General features: G+C 46.6%; 1 protein-coding gene across 1 annotated transcript; it reads right to left on the minus strand.

Moving 5' to 3' along the window:
• Positions 1–388: 388 nt before the first annotated feature.
• CDK2 (cyclin dependent kinase 2) lies at positions 389–16,788 on the minus strand. Its single transcript, XM_044449559.1, has 7 exons — positions 16,401–16,788; positions 12,840–12,917; positions 12,354–12,477; positions 11,055–11,225; positions 7,594–7,695; positions 3,037–3,240; positions 389–2,180 (listed from the first exon to the last, which is right to left on the minus strand). Exons 1-7 carry the CDS (start codon positions 16,514–16,516, stop codon positions 2,076–2,078), a joined length of 900 nt encoding a protein of 299 aa, XP_044305494.1. The 5' UTR covers positions 16,517–16,788; the 3' UTR covers positions 389–2,075.
• Between the last annotated feature and the right edge of the window lie 2,771 nt (positions 16,789–19,559).

Consider the following 19,559-nt stretch of genomic DNA (forward strand, 5'->3'; position numbering starts at 1 on the left):
ATTCACACTTTCTTCAATGAAGCCCTCTGGCATGTCAGCTGTTTTAGGATATTTGCTAGATATAATACAGCTGACCACACAGAGAATGGCAAAGTTTCCATTCAACTCTAAAACGCTGGACATAAAGGGTCCATAGATTATGACTTATTTTGAAGGGTAACTTCCTCTCCATCTTCACTGAATCTGTGGAGCAATTTCATTACTGCTTCCCAGAATTCATCGACTTTCTTATTAAAAAGGTAAGTATCACGCACAGTCACTTTAAATATGCCTAAGAAACAAGTGATCCCTCAAGCTTTACAGAAGCCTCACATTTTGGATAGACCACATTTCTGGCTGGCAAGATGTGCAATAGCACATAACACTTGGAATGATTCCAAAGCTCTAATTGTAGGTGAGAGAGAGATTGCATTTAATATGTCCAAGTTATTGTGGCATCAATTTTCATACTTCTCCTGTCTCAAGATAGAACTTGATTGCTGTAAAACAACAACAAAACACCAATGACTCAGCCGGGATGAACCCCTAAAGCCAACAACACTATAATTCCATGCTGTCATAGCTATAATTTATCAAAACCTGCAATTGATCAGAAACCAATCCTGATTTCCTTAGAAGAATTTAGCTTCCCACCCCCAATGGATTAACACTGCATTTCAAGTCACTTCAGGCTAACCTGCATTGAGTTGAATTGAATTGAATTAAAAAGCCTGAATGTCTGTGAAAAAATGGCTCAGAGGCAGGGCTTTGAAATTTTTAGCTCTGCAGATTGGGTCAGTACACTTCACACATCGCAAATGTGAATTTCATACTTAAGTTGCATTATTTTGGCCAAGCTGTGTGGCACTGGGGGCAAGGAGAAGCAAGAAAGAGCACTGAAAATTCTGAAGCTAACACGCCCACAGTTTTTGAAGCCTGTTTGCAGAACACAGTGCTTGAAGCCAAGGCTCCTGTGCAGATCTATCCTAACCAGGGATTTGCTGGTTTCCTGAAAAGAAGTTGGAGCCCCAAAAATTTAAGAAGCCGAATGCCTGTTCTGGGGAAACAGCCTTGCAGCACGTATGGGACAGCAGAGCGTGGTGGCCAAAGTAAAGCCAGGCTTTACTTGGCCACAAGTGGAGGGAGAACATGCATATCACTGCATGGTTCAGAGGTACATGTGCAGGAGACATGACAATATGATGCTAGGAAGGGTGAGGTGGGGTAGGGATAGGATGTTTCCCTCTCCTCCAACCACCCCTATAAGCACCTCTGCGAGATTTCTTTTTTTAAGCATTCTGCATAAGAAGAAATGTTAAGAAGCGTTTGGTGGAGCAGTCACTATTCTCCATTACCCAAGGGTGACTTTTAGCAGGGCCCCAAATACTGCAGCACTGGGAACAGGCAGCTGAGCGATTCCACCCAACATCACAGATGCAAAGGGACACAGGAGTTCCGTTGCTGCTGAAGTTCCTGAGACCTTGATTAAAACTTCTTTCTGCTTTTGAAAAGTGGAGAGTTAAGTGCATAGCCCAAGGGTCTTGATCTGGAAGGAAAAGGTGGGCACACCTCTGCTGATACCAACTAGATACAAGAGAACACTCCGCAGACAGCAGTCTTCCCTTTAAAGCCAACACTCCTAGTCCCAAACCAGAAAGGCTGCCCCTGCCTGGCAGAGCGACTGCACAGGAGAAGGTGGAATCAGAGAAGGCAGAATCAGAGTCGGGCTGGTACAGAAGCCCCACTGTCCAAGTCCTTAAAACAGGAAGGAGATGGAGAGCACTCCTGGGGGATAAAAAAGCTTAACAAATGGAGCTGCTGCCCCCCAGAGCAACGGGAGCTGTTGTGACCACTGGCTGTAGGAGTCCTCCTCTCCTCATGCAAAACAGCCAGGAATCACCAATCTGCAAGCTCAGCTAGTGCCTTCAAACGAGTCCAGGAGGAAAACCCCCACAAGGTGTTGACTGCCCAACTGAAATTCCACTCTTCTAGTCAGGATGAAGCTGAAAAGTTAAGTGCAAGCAGCCAGTACAGTCTGAAAAAGCTGTTTGTTGCACCCCGCATGGCTGGGCAGGGTTGCTGCTCCTGATCCCATCTCACAGGCGAAGGTGTGGCACGGCTTTTGTGACATCTCGGAAGAAGGCATGGTTGAGGGCGGTCTTGGCTGAGATTCTCTTGTTGGGGTCGTAATGCAGCATTTGCTAAACGAGAGAGGAGGAAGGGTTGAGGCAACAGACCGAAGGCCGAAAGAATGAAAAACCAACTTTTCCACTTGAGCAGTGGTTGACAGCAGAGGAGTGCTTTGAGCACAGCTCAGGGGAAGGCAGGCGTGATTTGAGCCCAGCTCTAGCAGCAGAGCGATTAAGCACAGCACAAAGCCTAGAGCACCAAGCAGAACATGGGGGTGGTGAGAGGCATCAAGCAGGAACTCGGGGAAGGACAGAGCAAGAAATGCGGCATAAAGAAGAATTTTGACTTTTGGTACATGAGGAAAGCCAGGACTGTTGATGCACCAGGAGGGTTCAGAAGGCAGCACAGGCTTATGCTGGCAGCCCATGCTTTCCACCTGTTTCAAGCACCATCATTCCATGTCCTTATTAAAACACCCCACTCTGCATGAGGCTTACATAATAAGAAAAGGGTGGGGGGGGAAGGGTGGGGAGGCAAGAGGGAAAAAGTAGTCTTTGAGCAGGGATGGTGAAATGTCCCGGGTTCCCCTCTCACTTCCTCCTGCTGCAACCTCTTGGATTGGGTGCCACTGGAGACCATTAAGGAAGGAGCCTCAGGGGGCCTGTCTTTGGGCAGGGCTGGTGGAAAGGCCTCACTTCCCGTTGCAAGAAAGGCTGAAGGCATGTTCCCATTCATGCACCTCTAAAGGTCACAGGATTCTGACAAAGGGATGCTTGGCTGGGACAGCACAGTGGGTCTCTCTTACAAGCTGCTGGCTGCATGTCAGGCAGGAAATGTTTCGGTGACTAATAGCCAAGGGAAGTGCACCCAGATGCCTCTTTCCCAGAGCTGAGGCAGCTCCCCCCTCCCCCCTGCCTTGCAACTCACTGCGAGAAGCTTCCTGCCCTCCTCATCCAGAGGCGGCACCACCTTGCTGAAGTCCTGCCGGGCCCATTTCGGAAAGCTGGACTTGTAATCAGGCATGGAGGTGACGCCTGGCCACACGGTCTCATCCGGTGTGCCCAGTGTGCGGAAGATGCGGAACAACTGGTCGATCTCAGAATCCCCAGGGAAGAGTGCTCTGCGGGTTAACTGTTTAGCAAAGGAAGGAAAACCAGAAGGGCAGGTCAGTGCAGCGTCTATAGGGTGCCTTCCCTCACCCACAGCTGGTGCAGATCCATGCTGCACAGCCATCCAGTATGATGTACCAGTTCACCTGCCAGACCAGGACCTGGGCAGACTCAAATTCAAATCCCTCTTCAGCCAAGAAGCTTTCGGAGGCCAGTCAGTACAGATTATTCTGGAGTTCCTACTGAAGCAGGTTATTTAGAATTATCCCTCTCTTCAACAGCAGGTTAACCAATCTCAGAGGACTGCTGTAAGGATAAAAGCAGGATGCTGGGAGAATCATGAACTAAAACCTGCACTCCTTGGACAGAAAGCAGGATTAAGCAAAGCCTAAGGCAAAGCAGCAATTTCAGAAATCCTGCCATCATTTACCATTTATAGAACACACGTCCCTTGCAAAAGCACGGAGGAGTTCTGATGAGCAAAATTTATGAGGACCACTGCTTTGGTGGACACTGACATAAGCTTAAAGACAGCATATACCAGCATCTATTTATTTCTGGTTTTGCTGCAATAGACTAACCTCTGGGAATGTTTGATCTGCAAAGAAACATCATCATTTTTACTCAGCCATTGCCACAGCCTGAGAAGGCAAGTCCCTTTTTTACTGGAAAAAGAGACTGACAGTTGCTTGCTCGAGGCCTTGCAAACAGAGCAGGATAGGCGAGGTTAACAAGGCTGTCGAATCAGACTGAATCGTGTCTACCAAATGGACCATGTAGGCTCAAAATAGATGCAAAGGAAAAATCCCAATTCCACTGTTCTTGTTTGACTGGCCAGCCACCCGTAGAACCGAGAGGTTCTCAGCAGCCTCAGCTTGTCCATCATCCCCGGCCCATGGCCATGCTGGCTGGGCTGATGTCCAAGCCACCAGGAGGACCAAAGTGCCTCTCCCTGACCTACCCGCCCCTGTCCTGCTAATGGCAAGCATGTGCCCCTAACTGCTATCCACAATCCACTTTAATGTCTGCTCGGGGCTACCAGCATGTGCTCTGTGTTGGGCAACACTTCCAGGTATGTCAGGCATTCCAGTCAATGCAGAACAGGCTACAAAAAGTATATTAACAGACTGCAGAAAGTGCATTACTTCAATCCTGCGCTTGCTCCAAAATTGCTTCTGGACCGCTAGCATTAAAGCTCTGAACAACCTAAGCTCTGTGCACCTAAATGCATCTTCTGAGATCAAAAAAGGCAGCCCTATTCCCATGGCCTTCTACTTCTTAAGATGAGGCTGAATAGGGCTTCTTCATTTGAGAAGTCCTCACTTTGACACTTCTGGCCCAAGCTGGGCCTTCGGCCACTTGCACCACTTGAGTTCCACCACTGCAATGTAGCTGAATGGCAGAACACAGCTCGTACGTTCCTAAGTTTGATTCTGGACACTGTCCATTGAAAGGATAAGGTCTCAGGTAATAGAACCACCTCCACATGTAATCCAGGAGAGCCCCTGCTTGTCACATAAACAGAGCAGTCAAATATAAAGCAGCTTCTGATGTTTCAACTGGTGGGCGAAAAGCACTTCAAGCAATTCAAAGATGTTCCCTCCAAGTATTAAATTACTTGTTTCTTCAACTCTAATTATGCAGCGAGTGTTTCCAAGCTTCCAGGCATTCTGTTTTAATAGTTTTACTCATCCCCATTTTTATTGACTGCACATTTTTCTTATTGTTTTCGCATGTCACTTAGTGCAATGTTATTTTGAAACTGAACACATTTATACATAAAAGGTATTTAAGATTTCCACGAACTTTTAATGGGCCTCTTCACTGCAACTGTTTTGATCTGCTGCTTTTAGTCTTCAAATATTTCATTTTAATGCTTGCCTTAGTGAGAGTTAAATGCTTCCATTTTACTAAGTGTGACATTGTTTATTTTACTGCCTTGATTATAGTGGATTTACCTGCAATGTTATGCAAACTTCAGTTATTAGACAGAACAGCAGAATAGAAAATAACTGGGTTTTGATCACAATAGCACTCCTGGAGGATGAAGCGAATAGAGACTAGAAAACTCCCGCAAGAATCATTCCCGGCATGACACAGGCCCCAGCGCTGCCGCGCATGAAAGATGCTCTAACCCACCAGAGTATAACGCCACCTAGTGGGAAAAATCTAGCACTGCCCCCAAGCCCTATTCTGACCTTTTGAAAGGGGGAGCTCACAACAGACCTCTTCTATTCCCTGTCCCCAGTCGCTTCCTCCCCCGAAGCACACACCAAGTCAACTGATCTCATCAGCAGCTCTTCACAAGGCAGAGGGAAAGGATGTGGGAAGCGTTTGATCTGCACGAGCCCTGCTTCACACACAGCAACGGATGAATGAACAGGAGCTCGCTATTCCGACATTTGCATGCATTGCAGCATGGAAAAGTGTCTGCGAGGAAGTGATAGGCTGAGACTTTCCAAGAACAGCAAATGCAGTAGATGATGTAAGACAGGCATATCCGCACAAACCCACTTGACACACGTTTTACATTTGGGGTGAAACTGTGTGCTTGCATTTTACTAGTGGGAGCTGAACATTGCTGGGATATGGGGAGAAGTGCTGGGACCATCAGTGCCCAGATATGGGTTGGGTGGGGGACAAATGGAACAGGCCTATCCTTTGATTATGGAAGGCATCTAGAAAACAGGACCCTTTCTACAGAACAGACTGTGGGCCCTTGGCTCACAACTGCCTGCCCCAACCAACACAAGCTTCTTCTAAGGCACCAGGCATACCAGCCTTGCTTCCCAATTTTTTAAACTAAGATGCTGGGGACCAAACCCAGGAAAGCATCCACTCATCCACCAACATACAACTTGGAAGTTCCTAATTCTTTAAAATAAACTGCCCAAATCTTTCCTAGGTTTTTTTAAAATTATAAGTAAGAACAACCAGGCATAAAACTATAAGAATGCAACAGAAAGTATCAACTAAAGGAAAAGGCAACATCTGTAGCGGCACAGAATCAAGAAGAGAAATTGAAATTGGAAGGAGCTAACTGTGCCTTTCCACAATACTCTGTGTGACACAGGGGCTGCAAGAAGCTTGTACTATAATTTCTTTATCTACTGTCTTTAAAATCCTTTTCCACTGGGGTGGGCAACTTCAGGAGGTCAAAGGGCCATTTCACCCCCCAGGTGCCCCATCTGGGCCTCACATACCCCAAAATACTGCAAAGATAATTTTAAAAATAGCACATCCATACTGATATTATGGTGCCATTGTCCCCATGGATTAGTGAATTTGGGGGAGAGGGGGAGCAGTGAAGGCAGAAGCGCAGTGTTGCTCACCCCTATTTTACAGTATTCTCCCCTCTGCCAGAAAGGTTAGGAGCTTGCCCGATCGTTTCTAAAATATAAACAATGTCTCATATACTCACATCTTCATGGCCAAAGCAAACATTCCAGGCCCTGGTATGGGGGAGCCTACATGACCATACCTTCAATTACACTTTGCCAGCTAGTGCAAGGATTAGAAAGGAAAATATAAGGCATGGCAGGGAAAGCGCCCAAGAAAGAAAATGGGGGAAGTTAGCAGCAGTCCCCTGTAAATAGGAGCGTGTGTGTTCCGCTTTCCTCCACAACATGAATCCACTCAAGCTGCTTGCCTGGTAAGCACCTTTTCAGCAGCAGCGCTGCTATCATGCTACGGTCTGAGCTCGAAAAGGTCTGGTGGGTGATAAGTGTTGCCTTCGGCTTTGGGTGCTGGGCTACTTGGCACTTTGATGCCGGCTGAGCATTAGGAGTCCAGTAATACAGAAAGTGGGCAGCAGCATCCCTTTCTTTCAAAGACATTCACCTACATTCACTGGGGACTGAAGCTGTTCCAGCACCTTTCTTGCCCAGTTTGTCTCCACTCACAGTAGCCCCAAGTACTGTCAGGGGTGCAAAACCAAGGTAACTTGCTTCCCACAAGGTTTCGTATCTGCAGTGTCACTTCCCCCACCACAAAACAATGGGGTCACATCCTCTGACTCCGCCTTCCCAAGAGAGTAGTTTTGGTTTGCAGAAATAGATGCAAATCCAAGATTCTGTCATAGCATTGCAACTCTGCTGGGGGCTACAATTCTTCATCACCAGTTTCATACCAGGGCTGGTCTCGTGTCAGTTCACTGCCCCACCCCACCTGCATTTTCCAAGAAAGGTCCGTTGTTGCTGTGCAGTCACGAAGTTGTGCCCAACAATGTGACCCCGTGGACAACATTCCTCCAGGTTCTCCTGTCCTCCACCCCCCCCGAGTACTCAACCCCACACTCATCTCTCCAGTGACCCCATCCAGCCACCTCAACCGCCCCCTTCCCCTTTTGCCTTCAACCGTTCCAAAAGGTCCATACCATCTCTGCAAAGATGCAACCCAGACTCCAGATGTCCACAGCTGTTGAGTAGTACTTGCAACCGAGGAGAATTTCTGGAGCACGATACCAGAGGGTCACCACCTAGAGTAAAGGACAGCACTCATTTGTAACGCAGCACACTGTCCTACACGCATGCAATTAAAAAGCAAGGCAGATGAACAGATAGCTGCAGCTCATGCACTGCATCAGAACGATAACGGAAGTGCTTTGGAAAGCAGAACAGTGCTCAGATCCAACAGGAATGCACACAGCAACACCCTGAAGCAGGAGTGTGGAGCATTCGGCCTGTGGAGGGCCTCTGTGGGTCCCATCCTCAGATGGGCCAAGTGACCCTTTACACAGCTCAGCCTGTGCATGGTGCAGTTTTTCCAAGCACCACCTGAATGGCTTTCTCTGTGCCACCTGCACTGGGGCAGGAAGGAAACATGCAACTCCTCCAAGTGCCAAGTAAGCCTACTGACCATTGGCAGGCTGGTCAGAACAAACGGCTCAACAGAGGAGGCGCATCACTCGGCCACACGTGGCGGATCTGCTCCTCCAAATGCTGGTCAAGCCCCTTTCCCTCTGCAGAGAGGAGCAGAGAAAGGAAAAACAGACAAGGGTGCCATGGCAAGAGAAGTGGAGCAGCACCCTGCCCTTAATGCCCTTCAGCCCACTGGATTAGGCCAAGAGGGGTGAAATCTCACCCTGAACCAAAGAGGTTCCACTTCCCTGCCTTAAACGCAAGTTGACAAGCATGACTGTGCATGCCTAGAACGACCACATAATTACGCATAGAGGCTTGATCAAACAGCAGTGCTGCTTTTCCAAGGCTCACCTGGCATGGGAAACACACTGAATCCAGTTAAGACAAATCAACAAAGATCAGGTAAGTTCTGTTGTATGTGATGTTTTCCCTTGAGAGTCATGAACCGCTCTGAAAACAATGGCCCTCTTCCCAACCAAACTCGCTGCCCAACCCAGCTGGTGAATTACCTCACCCTTTCCTAAGAAGAGAAGGGGAAGATCTGAAGGAGGAGGGCTCTATTTGTGGCAGGGCTGTGGAGTTGGTACATAAAAGCTTTGATTCCGACTTTGACTCCCCATTTTATGGTACCTTCAGCTGTGACTCCTTTATTTATTGTGTTGTAAGCTGCCCCGAGGCTTCGGCAAGGGGTGGCATAGAAATGTTATAATAATAATAATAATAATAATAATAATAATAATAATAATTTATATATCAATACAGGAAATAACTATACTAATTATGCAGTTCCTATATCAATTGAAAGCGCTCAACCTACAAGGCATTTCATCACTGCCAACGTGAATCATCAGGCTACTTTTAAAACCCTAACCTGTTAAAATATATCCTGAAAATATAACCTGAAAAGCAGGTTACTCAAATTGTTATCTGTGAAATAGGAAATTTTAACATATTATTTATATTACAGTTTAAACATAGAGTTGGAGTGGTACATTTTTACCCACTCCAACTCTGACTTCAGTAATCCAGGAATTGCTTCCAACTCCACAGTCCTGATTGGTAGGGAGGGCTGTGGCTTCTGGATGGAGCACCTGCTTTGCACGCAAAAGGCCCCAGGTTCAATTCCCAGCACTTCCAGGTAGGGAGGGGACAGACTGCTGCCTGAGCTTTTGGACAGCTACTGCCAGGCAGTGCCAGCAATACTGGGCTAGAAGGACCAGGGCTCTAACTCAGTGAAAAGCAGCGTCCAACTTTGCTCGCAGCTGTCAAGAACAGAAGATGCAATTTCATATCCCCAAAGCCATCCACAGGACTAGGGCAACCAGGCCCCACATGTGAGTCCAAAGTCTTAAAAATAGGTGAAAGCACTCCAGATCCACGTGACTGTGCTCTTCATTGGCACATACCAGGGTGGGCAACCTGCAGCCCTCCAGGTGTTTTGGCCTACAACTCCCATCAGAGCTAGCCAGCTCAGCCAAGATCATGCAGCACTGTAGAAGGCTACATGTCATGTCACCCATCCCTGTTTTAGAGACTGGGCCAGCTTGCATGACCGAACAGGTCACAGTGGCTTAAATCGTAGAATTGTCGTGAGGATAAAATGGAGAGGATTATGTAAATTGTCTTAGGTTCCTTGGTGGAAAAGAGGCAGGATAGAAATGAAATAAAATAAATAAGCAAACCCTGGTGGGTTGCTTTAATCCCCAGTGGCACATGCCAAGCACCACTTCCTCATTTATTTATTAGATTTATATTCCACTTTTTTCTCATGAACTCAAAGCGGCTTACATCATTCTCCAACTCCTGCTCTCCCGCAATAACAACCCCGTGAGGTAGGATGGGCTGAGAGTATGTGACTGGGAACTAGAACCAAGATTGCCTGAGTCCCAAACCTGCGTTCTTAACTATTGCACCACACTGGTTCTCAATTACCCACCTAGATGCAGCTGGTTGTGTCATGCAAACCTGGCATGGCTTGTACAAAGGGAGAAATGACCTTCACACAAGCCGGCAGCAGGCCACTGTTCAGACAGGTAATTGTGGAAAAGTTGCCTGGCACAAAAGAGGCCACTGCAACCTATTTAAGCAAAGGTGGTTTGTTTTGGTTGTGTGAACTAGTTTGCTGCCTCTGAGCAGCAGCTGTTCCGCTGTCATGCCCAGTGGCTTTCAACCCACTTTCCCCCAATAGCCGGCAGACACTGAAGCAGCCGTCATTTCCAGTGTGCTTTTTTAATCCATTGGTTGGGACAAGAGTCAATTTTAGAGTCCAGACCACACACTCCAAGTCTGACTTTCTCAACCAGCTTTAAAAATGGCAGTAGTTCCATTTGCATCTCATCATTTCGGTTTGACTTTTCCAGCTCAAATGGAGCAATGCAACCAATGAAAAATACAAATAAATAAAGTGCAAGAGAAACAAACACTTATTGGAATAGAACAACTTTCCTCCCTCACCACGATGGGACCAAGTGGATCTTCCTCATCAGGCAGCCACAGCAGAAGGTCAGACCTAGCCCTTCAAACTAGTTGTGTAAGTAAACCAATAGCCAACAGAGATGGTCTAAGTCAGATGTTACATGATCTGGCTGGCCGGCCCCAGCTAGTTATGTGGCCACTGCATCCTGAAATAATCATGCTTCTATACTGTTTGCAGGACTTCCTCACATAATATAAAATTGTTATTCCCCAGCAACCTGGGGGAAAATTCCAGGGAACAAGTTCGTGCCATTGCTTGCACATCAGTAGCGCTGGGATAACAACTTTTTCTCCAAATAGTGGGGGAAAGGAAAAGAGAGAAAGAGTAATGGCTGAGAAGAAAGGATGTAAGTCAACAAGCAATATTTCTTAGATTAGACAAACATGGGGAGATGTGAAAGCTTCGATGAATTCCCCACAACCTTAATTTCCAAACATTCCAACTGGGTTTGATTCCAGGCCTTCACTTCCACATGGTGGTGGCAAGGAAGATACTCACCTCGTGCGTGTAGGTTCGCACCGGCACCCCAAATGCACGAGCAAGCCCAAAGTCCGCCAGTTTTATTGCTCCCTCAGCATTGATCAGGAGGTTCTGTGGCTTAAGGTCACGGTGCAGCACCCGATGAGAGTGGCAGAAGGCGAGGCCCTGCAGCAGCTGGTATAGGTAACTCTAGCAGAAGACAGATGGGACAGCTGAGGAGAAAGTAGCCCCACAACGCCAAAAGCAGGCTCCACTGCTGATGTGGGCTCCCTTGCACAGCAGGCTGACAGACAGTTCAGGGACTGGTCTTCAAGGCTGACCCCTTCTGCCCACTGAGGCATTCTTGCTGTACCCACAGACACCAAGTGACTCATTGGTTTAGCAGGGGTGACCTCCATCCCTTATGCCATTTCATCGTGGTGATTTGAAATGAATTTAATAATAGGAGGGGATGTAAGCCATCTGGGCTGTAGCTACTGGGTCACAGTAGAAGGCTCAAGTTGTAAGAGGGGACTGTTTGCTTTTTTAATGTTTTACCCTTGGGTTTTTGAGCTGTTTAAAGACAAACTGGTAGGGATATATATGTGATTTTTGTAAACTTGAGACCTAGAGTCATAAGGCATAATTCAGCCCTTGCCACCCTTCTACTATAGCCATGGAAATGGATGGTCTTAGGACTCAATGGAATCCTATTGCTTTGGGGTACATATGATGGATCTTGGCTGGATTTGCCACGAGTGAGAATGTGAGGCCAAGGCCTTCAACCTAGAGGGAACCACTCCTCCCCAGTCCCAGCTTGCAGTTCCTGATCTGCACATTTCCAGGAAAACAGGCAGGGCTGCACAGAGGCTTGTGATGCATTCAGTGTGTACAAACTGCTTTTGTGAGCAGGGGGAGGGGGGCAGGAAGGAGATGATCCAACACAGGAGATCTGTGCAAAGCACCCTGCGCATTTTACAAAGACCCTCAGGTCTACAGAATGATTTCAGCCAGCTCCATAGGATTCAGGAGCATGCTAAACCAAGGAGCTCACACTGTGTTCTTTCACTGAAAGAAGCTCCTGCATATGCCAAGAGGTGCCTCATTCACCCCACCAGCAAGGGAAGCATGGGATTGTATCTGACGTTAGTCCCACCTACAGAAGACCCATCAAAACGAATGGGACAAGTTAGACCAACACTGAATAAAAGTCACATGTCCATTCCATTTTTCCTGGAGTTGCACTCCTTGGACCTGTGAATATAAATGGGACCGGTGCATTCATGGACTAAGGGGCTGCTTTTGGATAAACCAGCTGCTTTTCCTTTCCTCGGTTACCTTGATAAGAGGCAACTCTACACCATTGATGGAAGATGAAGAATCCATGAACTTCTTGAGGTCCTGATGGAGAAATTCAAAGACCAAGTAGAGCTTGTTCTCAGTGTGGATCACATCCAGAAGCCTGCAGAGTCAAGGATGGGGCAGAGGAACATGCAAAAAAGTGAAAAGTTTGATAAAGGTAGTTTAGTGAAACATAAGATGTCCTTATACTCCTGCAATGAGCAAAAAGAGATTTACTGGGGATAGTAATTTTCCCTCATGTATTATATATTCTTTTTTGAACAATCCAGCATTGGTTATTAGTGGGTACTGATAGGGTAGGCTATTATACTGGTACTTAACAGAATTGTTGCGGAACTGCACCTGTTTCAAGTGTAACTCAGTAAGTTTGATCAATGATCCAGAACGAGGGGCACTCCCACTTCCTTCCCCCACCACATGGCATTCTGCTCATTCTCTGCCAACTTCTCTCCACACACTTACTTGACAATGTTGGGGTGATTCAGTTCCTTTAGCAGTGAGATCTCCCGGATGGCTGTGCTTGGGACCCCCTCTGTCTCCCTAGAAGCCAAGGTGAGAAGAGAGGAGATGAATTTCAGGGCTGTGCTAACCATGGTGGTCCTCTGCTTATATGATTCTTTGATATCTCCTAATGCGGAGATACACCCATCAAAAACTTGTGGGTGTAAGTATTTTGTACCAAAGACACTTATTCAACAAGAAGCACACAACACAGCAAAATGGTTTTGCACAGTGGGAGTGAAAGTATTTGCACCTGGGGCTTTCAGCTAAGCCTTCCACTGATGAAACAGCACTTCCACATCCTCTCCTCCCACTATGCCCTCCAAATCCACTTCACAGGTTTCAGGGATCCTCCGGAACAGATCTGGAGGGCACAGGTGCTGCAGTGGCCAATTAGGATTGACAAATCACAGGCGTCTTCCTAATTGATGGCTTAATACTTAATAAAGAGCAGACTAACACCCATACAGTACAAGTTAAAAATGGCAACTCATCTGTATGCATGAGAGCAGCACAAATATGGTAGTCAGCTTTTAGATCACTGAAAGAAAGAGCTGCTATTTACTCGCTGAGTGACAAAGAATTCCAGCAACACTAAAACAGCAAAGAGCAAATGATATTTGCAAACAAGTCTTCCATTCTCTTAAAATCCTGAGGCAGTTTTATGTATCCCAAGACTCAAGAGCTGTGAAAAGAAGGGGTTCTTTTCTCTAAGGGTAAATCTATGGGCGGGGGGCGGGATTCTGAGCATTTCAGATGCGTCACGCTTTCAACACCGTGTCTGCAACTTTGGGATGCAGTTCCTCAGAGGCAGGATTGGGAAAGGGATAACATACATAAAAATTGTTCCATGAACTGCACACAAGTGACAGTTGGGATTCTGAATTTAAAGCACTCTATTGGCCAGTGTGGCTCTTTCCACACCAGTGGTGGAGCCAAAGCCAGAAGACCAAATTCGGAGCCTGCACTAGGGAAGGTGTGAAGTGCCACCATCCTTCAAGGGATTCTATGCTGCATTCAGCATCCTGGGAGTGGTAGGCCTTTTTTCTGTCCAAACTTGGATAGGAAGCAATTGCTGTCTAAACTGGCTTGCCAAAATCAGCTAAGGTTTTTGTGGGGCAAGAGAAACATGGAGATCACCTTGCACCATCCACTGGATGTCCAAAATCCTCTAAACTTCTCCAAGGTTAGAGGTAACTACAGTGGCTGCGCCGATCAGTAAATCAGCAGTATCACCAAACATCACTGCCTTCAACCTACAGATTCTGCAAAAGAAACTGTCATAGGGTATCCCTGTTACTTTCCATTAAAGGTAAAAAGGTAAAGGTTCTCCCAGGACATTAAAGTCCAGTCATGTCTGACTCTTGGGGGTGGTGCTCATCTCCGTTCCCTAACCAAGGGAGCCAGCACTTATCTGCAGACAGTCTCCATGGTCATGTGGTTGGCATGACTAAACACCGAGATGCATGGAATGCTGTTACCTTCCCACCAAAGTGATACCTATTTATCTACTTGCATTTATATGCTTTCAAACTGCAATGTTGGCAGGAGCTGGGACAAAGCACAGGAGTTCACCCCGTGTGCGGATTCAAACTGTCGACCTTTCGATCAACCAGCCCAGCAGCTCAGCAGTTTAAACCACTGAGCCACCCACAGTCCCACTTTCCATTAGATGCATGTAATAATAGAGGACACTCTTAGAAGTTGCACTCTTCTTATTGTGCAGGCTACCTGTGTAACAGAAGAGCTTTCATTTTCCGAAACAACAACATTTGGGCCAATAAAGGCAGCTGCCATTTTCTTATACATTTTGTGTCCCCTTGCCTCTGGGATGAACACTCAGCATCAAACTGTTTCAAAGGATTTCACAGAGACAAACTGAATTTCCTAACAACCCCCATTTTGGCATAAACTCACTAAGGCTGCTATCAGTGTTTAGACTAAATAATAATAATAATAATAATAATAATAATAATAATAATAATCCCATAATGAATTGTAGAACTTTCTCTAAACACACACGATTGTACCTTTAATCTGTTTCTCAGTTTACACTAGATTCCAGGAAACCTTTTTGGAAATTTACAGTTAGGCCTTGTTTTGTCTGTCTGATCCCTTGGGTATAAAATCAACAGTGGGGTGCAGTACTGGCCGCACACTGGAAAGAACCAGGGTTTGCATTCTCAGCCTTTTCTAAGGCTTACTAGGTGACCCAGTCCAGACTAGCCTAAGTAGGTTTACATGGTTGTTACATGGATAAAATGAGGGAACACAATATAGCTACCTTGTGCTTCTGGTGGAGAAAGTGCGATAAACCTGTAATAAAGTCAGTGTCCACAATGCTTTTCATTCTCAAATGAAATAAATCGGGGGAAAAGAGAGCCTTAATCCAGGCTTAAAGGTTATTAATGACAACTGAGTAATTTGGTATTGCAAGGAGTACAAAAGAGGTAAAATGGGAAAGGGAGAAGTCATTTTAAGTGTCACTCATGCAGCATCCTCTATCTCAGGCAGCTTTGCTGAACGTAATATCTGGAAGAGGAGGATTCAGGTGTAACACCCTACCTAACATACATGAGAAGCTAAATGACTGTAGCAGGTGTAGGCAACTGGTAGCCCTCCATACATTCTGCTGTACAACTCCCATGAACCCTCCCACTGGCTAGGGCTGATGACAACAGAGGCAAAAACAACTGGAGGGCCACCCGTCTGCACCCCTCGGCTATGGTGACACAATTTGCAGTTCAAAGAAGCTCTCTGGTCCAACCAGCAGGCAGGCAAACAGCCACCCCGTTAGCTGAATGGGGTGGACCATTCAGGCCCCTGCAATGCTTTCAGACTCAGATCTGACACCAGAGAACTCCTGGCCATGCGGTGCTGTCCTGCACTACTCACCCCAAATGCAGGACAAATAGCAGCCATCCTGCAAGAAGGATGGGAAACAACCCGGCCAAGGGACCCAGTGGGTTCCACTTCTGTCATCTATGCGCTCTAAAAGCTTCTGCATCCTGCTCTGGGGCAAGCAGCCATTTCTACCCCCAAAACGACCAACTCTTAAAAAAATACGGAAAGGCAGCCACGCTACAACCCGTCGTCACTCATCCAAAGTGATTCACAGGCCAAAGGAGGGGGGAAAGCAAGGGCTGTATCCAGTGTGATTCTTGCTACTGACACCCCACCCTCAAATGGGATGAGCCCGTTGATCCGACCGAAGAACTTTCCCCACCCATTTACTCTTGGAGGTTGGTCCCACATACCAAGGCGCACAAAGGGAAGTTCTGTTCTTCGCCCACAAAACCTGCTTTTCGGTCTTGGGGCAGAAGGCCGACCGGGTAGGCTCCGCTAAAAGCAAGCCCCACAAGCCTTTCCCAGTCCCCACACACGCCACTACCCGTTCAGAGGAGACACTCCCCGGCCCTTCCTCCTTCTAGTGCAAAGAAAGGATCCGATTATGCTTTCGGCGTTTCAACCACGTCCAGCCACGGAGCAATTGAGGAATGGAGGTGAGATGGTTGAACTCACGTGTCCAGGCGGATTTTTTTAAGCGCGACCACCTCCCCAGTGACTTTGTTCTTTGCTTTATAGACAACGCCGTAGGTACCCTCCCCGATCTTCTCCACCTTCTGGAAATTCTCCATGGAAGGAGACGTCGGCTGGGGTGGATCCCAGTTTGCCACTAAGGCCCCTCCGCTTCCCCGGAGGTCAAGAGGAGGAAGAGTCCGCGAGCCTCAAGGCTGGCGCTGATCAGTTGCAAGGCCGGCCGGTGGAAGCTGCTGTTAGAGAAGGCTCGACACTCCACGTGTCCGCGCGCTCGCGGATGGAACGTTGCGCGTCTTTTTCGGGCAGCCGGTTTGTTGTTCTTTCTTCTGCGCGCGCTCTCACTCTTTTCCCGCGCGCGAGGCTGCACAACTTGCAACAAAGCTATCGCTTCCAATACTCCGCCTCCTTCCCAACCGCTTCCCGCGTTCCTTTTGCCCCGCCCATCGCTCCATCCTATTGGCTAAGACTCCTGTTATTTTAAGCATGTTCGTGTGTGGCAGGAAGCAAGAGCAAACGCGGAAGTCGTTCTTAAAGGGCAAGGAGCTTCCTAGAACACGAATCCACTAATCTCTGGTGCGAGTTGTCTGAGAATAATGTACATGGTGTTTCCAGGAGGACAATGCTGTTAGTCTGCTGTAGCAAAAACACAAAGATTCTCGTGGTACCTTAAAGACTAACATTTAACCTGGGATACACTTTTGTGGACACTATGAGGTTCATCCAGTGCATATAGTGTTAGCTCTAAATTGGCATGTGAGCTGTTTTGTTAGAAGGAAGTGAAATGCGAGAAAGTACAAGCAGCGATAATTACCTGAACAGTTACCATTCACAGGAACAACAGTCTTAGACTTTTAAAGCACAGGAACTAGTTGTGGGATCTCTTTAGGAATTGTACTTCAGCAATTTTGGCATTGGTCTGCCTCAGTAGCATCCTTGGATTTCAGAAAAACTGCTAACAGGCCAGGGGGCAGCAGCGGGTAGAGATCCACAGAATGCATGTTAGCACAATTTAAGATACCACTGAACATAAAGGAATTTATTTCTGAGTAAACACACAAAAGTAACATTTATTGACAAGCCCATCTCCCAAATGTGGGGAACACTCACCCACAGGGCTTCCTTCTTGCCTGGATTCCATCTCAGCTTACTGGCCTCCATCTAGCCCATCAATGAGTTTATGCGCTGACCCAGCACTTGCCCTATCTCAGATATCTGAAGGAAACAGAGCTGTGTCATCAGCACACCAATGACACTTCGCTCCTAATCCCCTAATGACCACTCAGCACCCTCATGCAGATGCTAAACAACATTGGGGTACAAGATGGTAGGCATAAGTCAATTGCCAAGGGGCAGATAAATAGTTGCCCAATGTCACTGTCTGAGATCAACCCTTCAAGTAAGTTTGAAACCAGTAGCACCTCCCAGGTCCATCCCATCCAGGAGGATACCAGGGGTGATTGCTGACCAGAGACCCAGTAGAATTAACAAGATTGTACTTCTCCATCCCTCTCTCAGGAAAGGCCAACTATCCAACCAAGGCTGATTTAATCCCATAACCAGGCAGAAAACTAGACTAAAATGGGTTTAGATAATTAGTGTCTTCCTAGAGTGCTTGCAGTTGATTTGCTACAATCATTTGAAGTACCTTCTCTAAGAAAGTAGCATGTTCCAATTTGCTCCTTTCAGTTAACTCTATACAAGGTGAGGCAGATTCCAGATTCCAAAATATGACTCTTCTGTCAGCTTCAAAATAGAGTATGCAGGCTTTGGCAGTTATCTGGGAGGCCTGTTCCCTGTAGTGGGGTTTGCAGAGTAAATCTGTAGAATTATGCTGTAAGGAATTTATTATGGCAGACACTCTCACAACTTCATCAGATGAAATTGGCAAATTATATGTCTCTATAATCATGCAGTGGTAAAAATATAAGTGCAAATTCTCATCATGATGGTCCCTATAGCTATGTCCCCAGGAAGCGTCCATAATAGCTCTAGTGGCTTTTATCTCCACCAGAAACAAGACTGACGTAGAATGAATGGATTTTCACTGCCTACTCAAGACAATGAGATAAAACACGATAATATATTGTCTCTCAGAAAATCTATCCCCAAGCCAGCTATTATCATCACATTGCCTTCCTAGCCTGCCTTTTTTCCTCTTGTGAAAAACTCAAGACAGCTTACATAGTCCTCCTCCACTCCATTTTATCCTTACAAAAGCAACAACACTGTGAGGAAGGTGGAGTGAGTGACTGGCTCAAAGTCACCCAGTGGCCTTCATAGCCAAGTGGGGACTAGAACCTACTCCTGAGTCCTCAGTCCAACACTAATCACCACGCCACACTGGATCGCAGCAAAGCTCAAGAGGGAGTAGGGAAGCCAGACAGGAGAGGACTTATGGCAATTACTTCTGCTAATCAAAAAGTCTGATGTTTTGAGCCTGTGAATCCCGGCTCTACAACAACACAGTTCACAGACACCAGCCTCATGAAATGCCAACTTCTGAGGTAGTCAAATCAACCAAATTCAAAGAAGGTGGAAGAAGAAAAGGAAGACCAAATATGAGATGGATTGACTGCCTAAAGGAAGCCGCAGCCCTAAATTTGGAAGATCTGAGCAGGGCTATCATGGATGGCTCATTCTGGAGGGCTTCAGGTCACTATAAGTTGGAGATGACCTGACAACATGTAACAACTACAGACATGACTTGATTGAATTGTTGTAGTGAGCCACAGAACCCCCACAGAAACCACCTTTGATTACCTATGCTGGGCAATAAGCAGTATACCAGAAAAGCAGCTGCAGCACCTGCATTTGGACAATCCATCAACCAACCAAATTCAGAAGTCACACTGGCACAGACAGAAGTGATGCAGTTAGCCATAGACATTCCATCCAATCCAGGCCCCTGTACCAGTTCTGGCCATTAATAGCAACCCAGATAAACAGCTCGCAGGGTTTTCATCATCCTTGGAAACATATTTTATTTTATTTTTAATGAAACCATTAAAAATAAAATAAAATGTCAGCTTCCAAGTTAGCCAAACCATGCAATTCACCCATCACACAGACGAGTTTCATTTATTTAAAATATTTTAATGCTACCTTTTATGGAATCAGATTCCGGGTGGGGTACAGGAAAGT

This window comes from Varanus komodoensis, unplaced genomic scaffold (assembly GCF_004798865.1).
Source record: "Varanus komodoensis strain SLA01 unplaced genomic scaffold, ASM479886v1 scaffold59_1, whole genome shotgun sequence".
In the NCBI taxonomy this organism is placed as follows: Eukaryota; Metazoa; Chordata; class Lepidosauria; order Squamata; family Varanidae; genus Varanus; species Varanus komodoensis.

What these genes read in the sequence shown, in the direction of transcription:
- CDK2 (XM_044449559.1), bottom strand. Translation starts at nt 16,516, where the DNA reads ATGGAGAATTTCCAGAAGGTGGAGAAGATCGGGGAGGGTACCTACGGC. An exon ending in TAGAGTTGCCTCTTATCAAG is followed by an intron (nt 11,226 to 12,353) that starts GTAACCGAGGAA and finishes GTCTTCTGCTAG; the next exon opens with AGTTACCTATACCAGCTGCT. An exon ending in TGCGAACCTACACGCACGAG is followed by an intron (nt 7,696 to 11,054) that starts GTGAGTATCTTC and finishes CCTTTACTCTAG; the next exon opens with GTGGTGACCCTCTGGTATCG.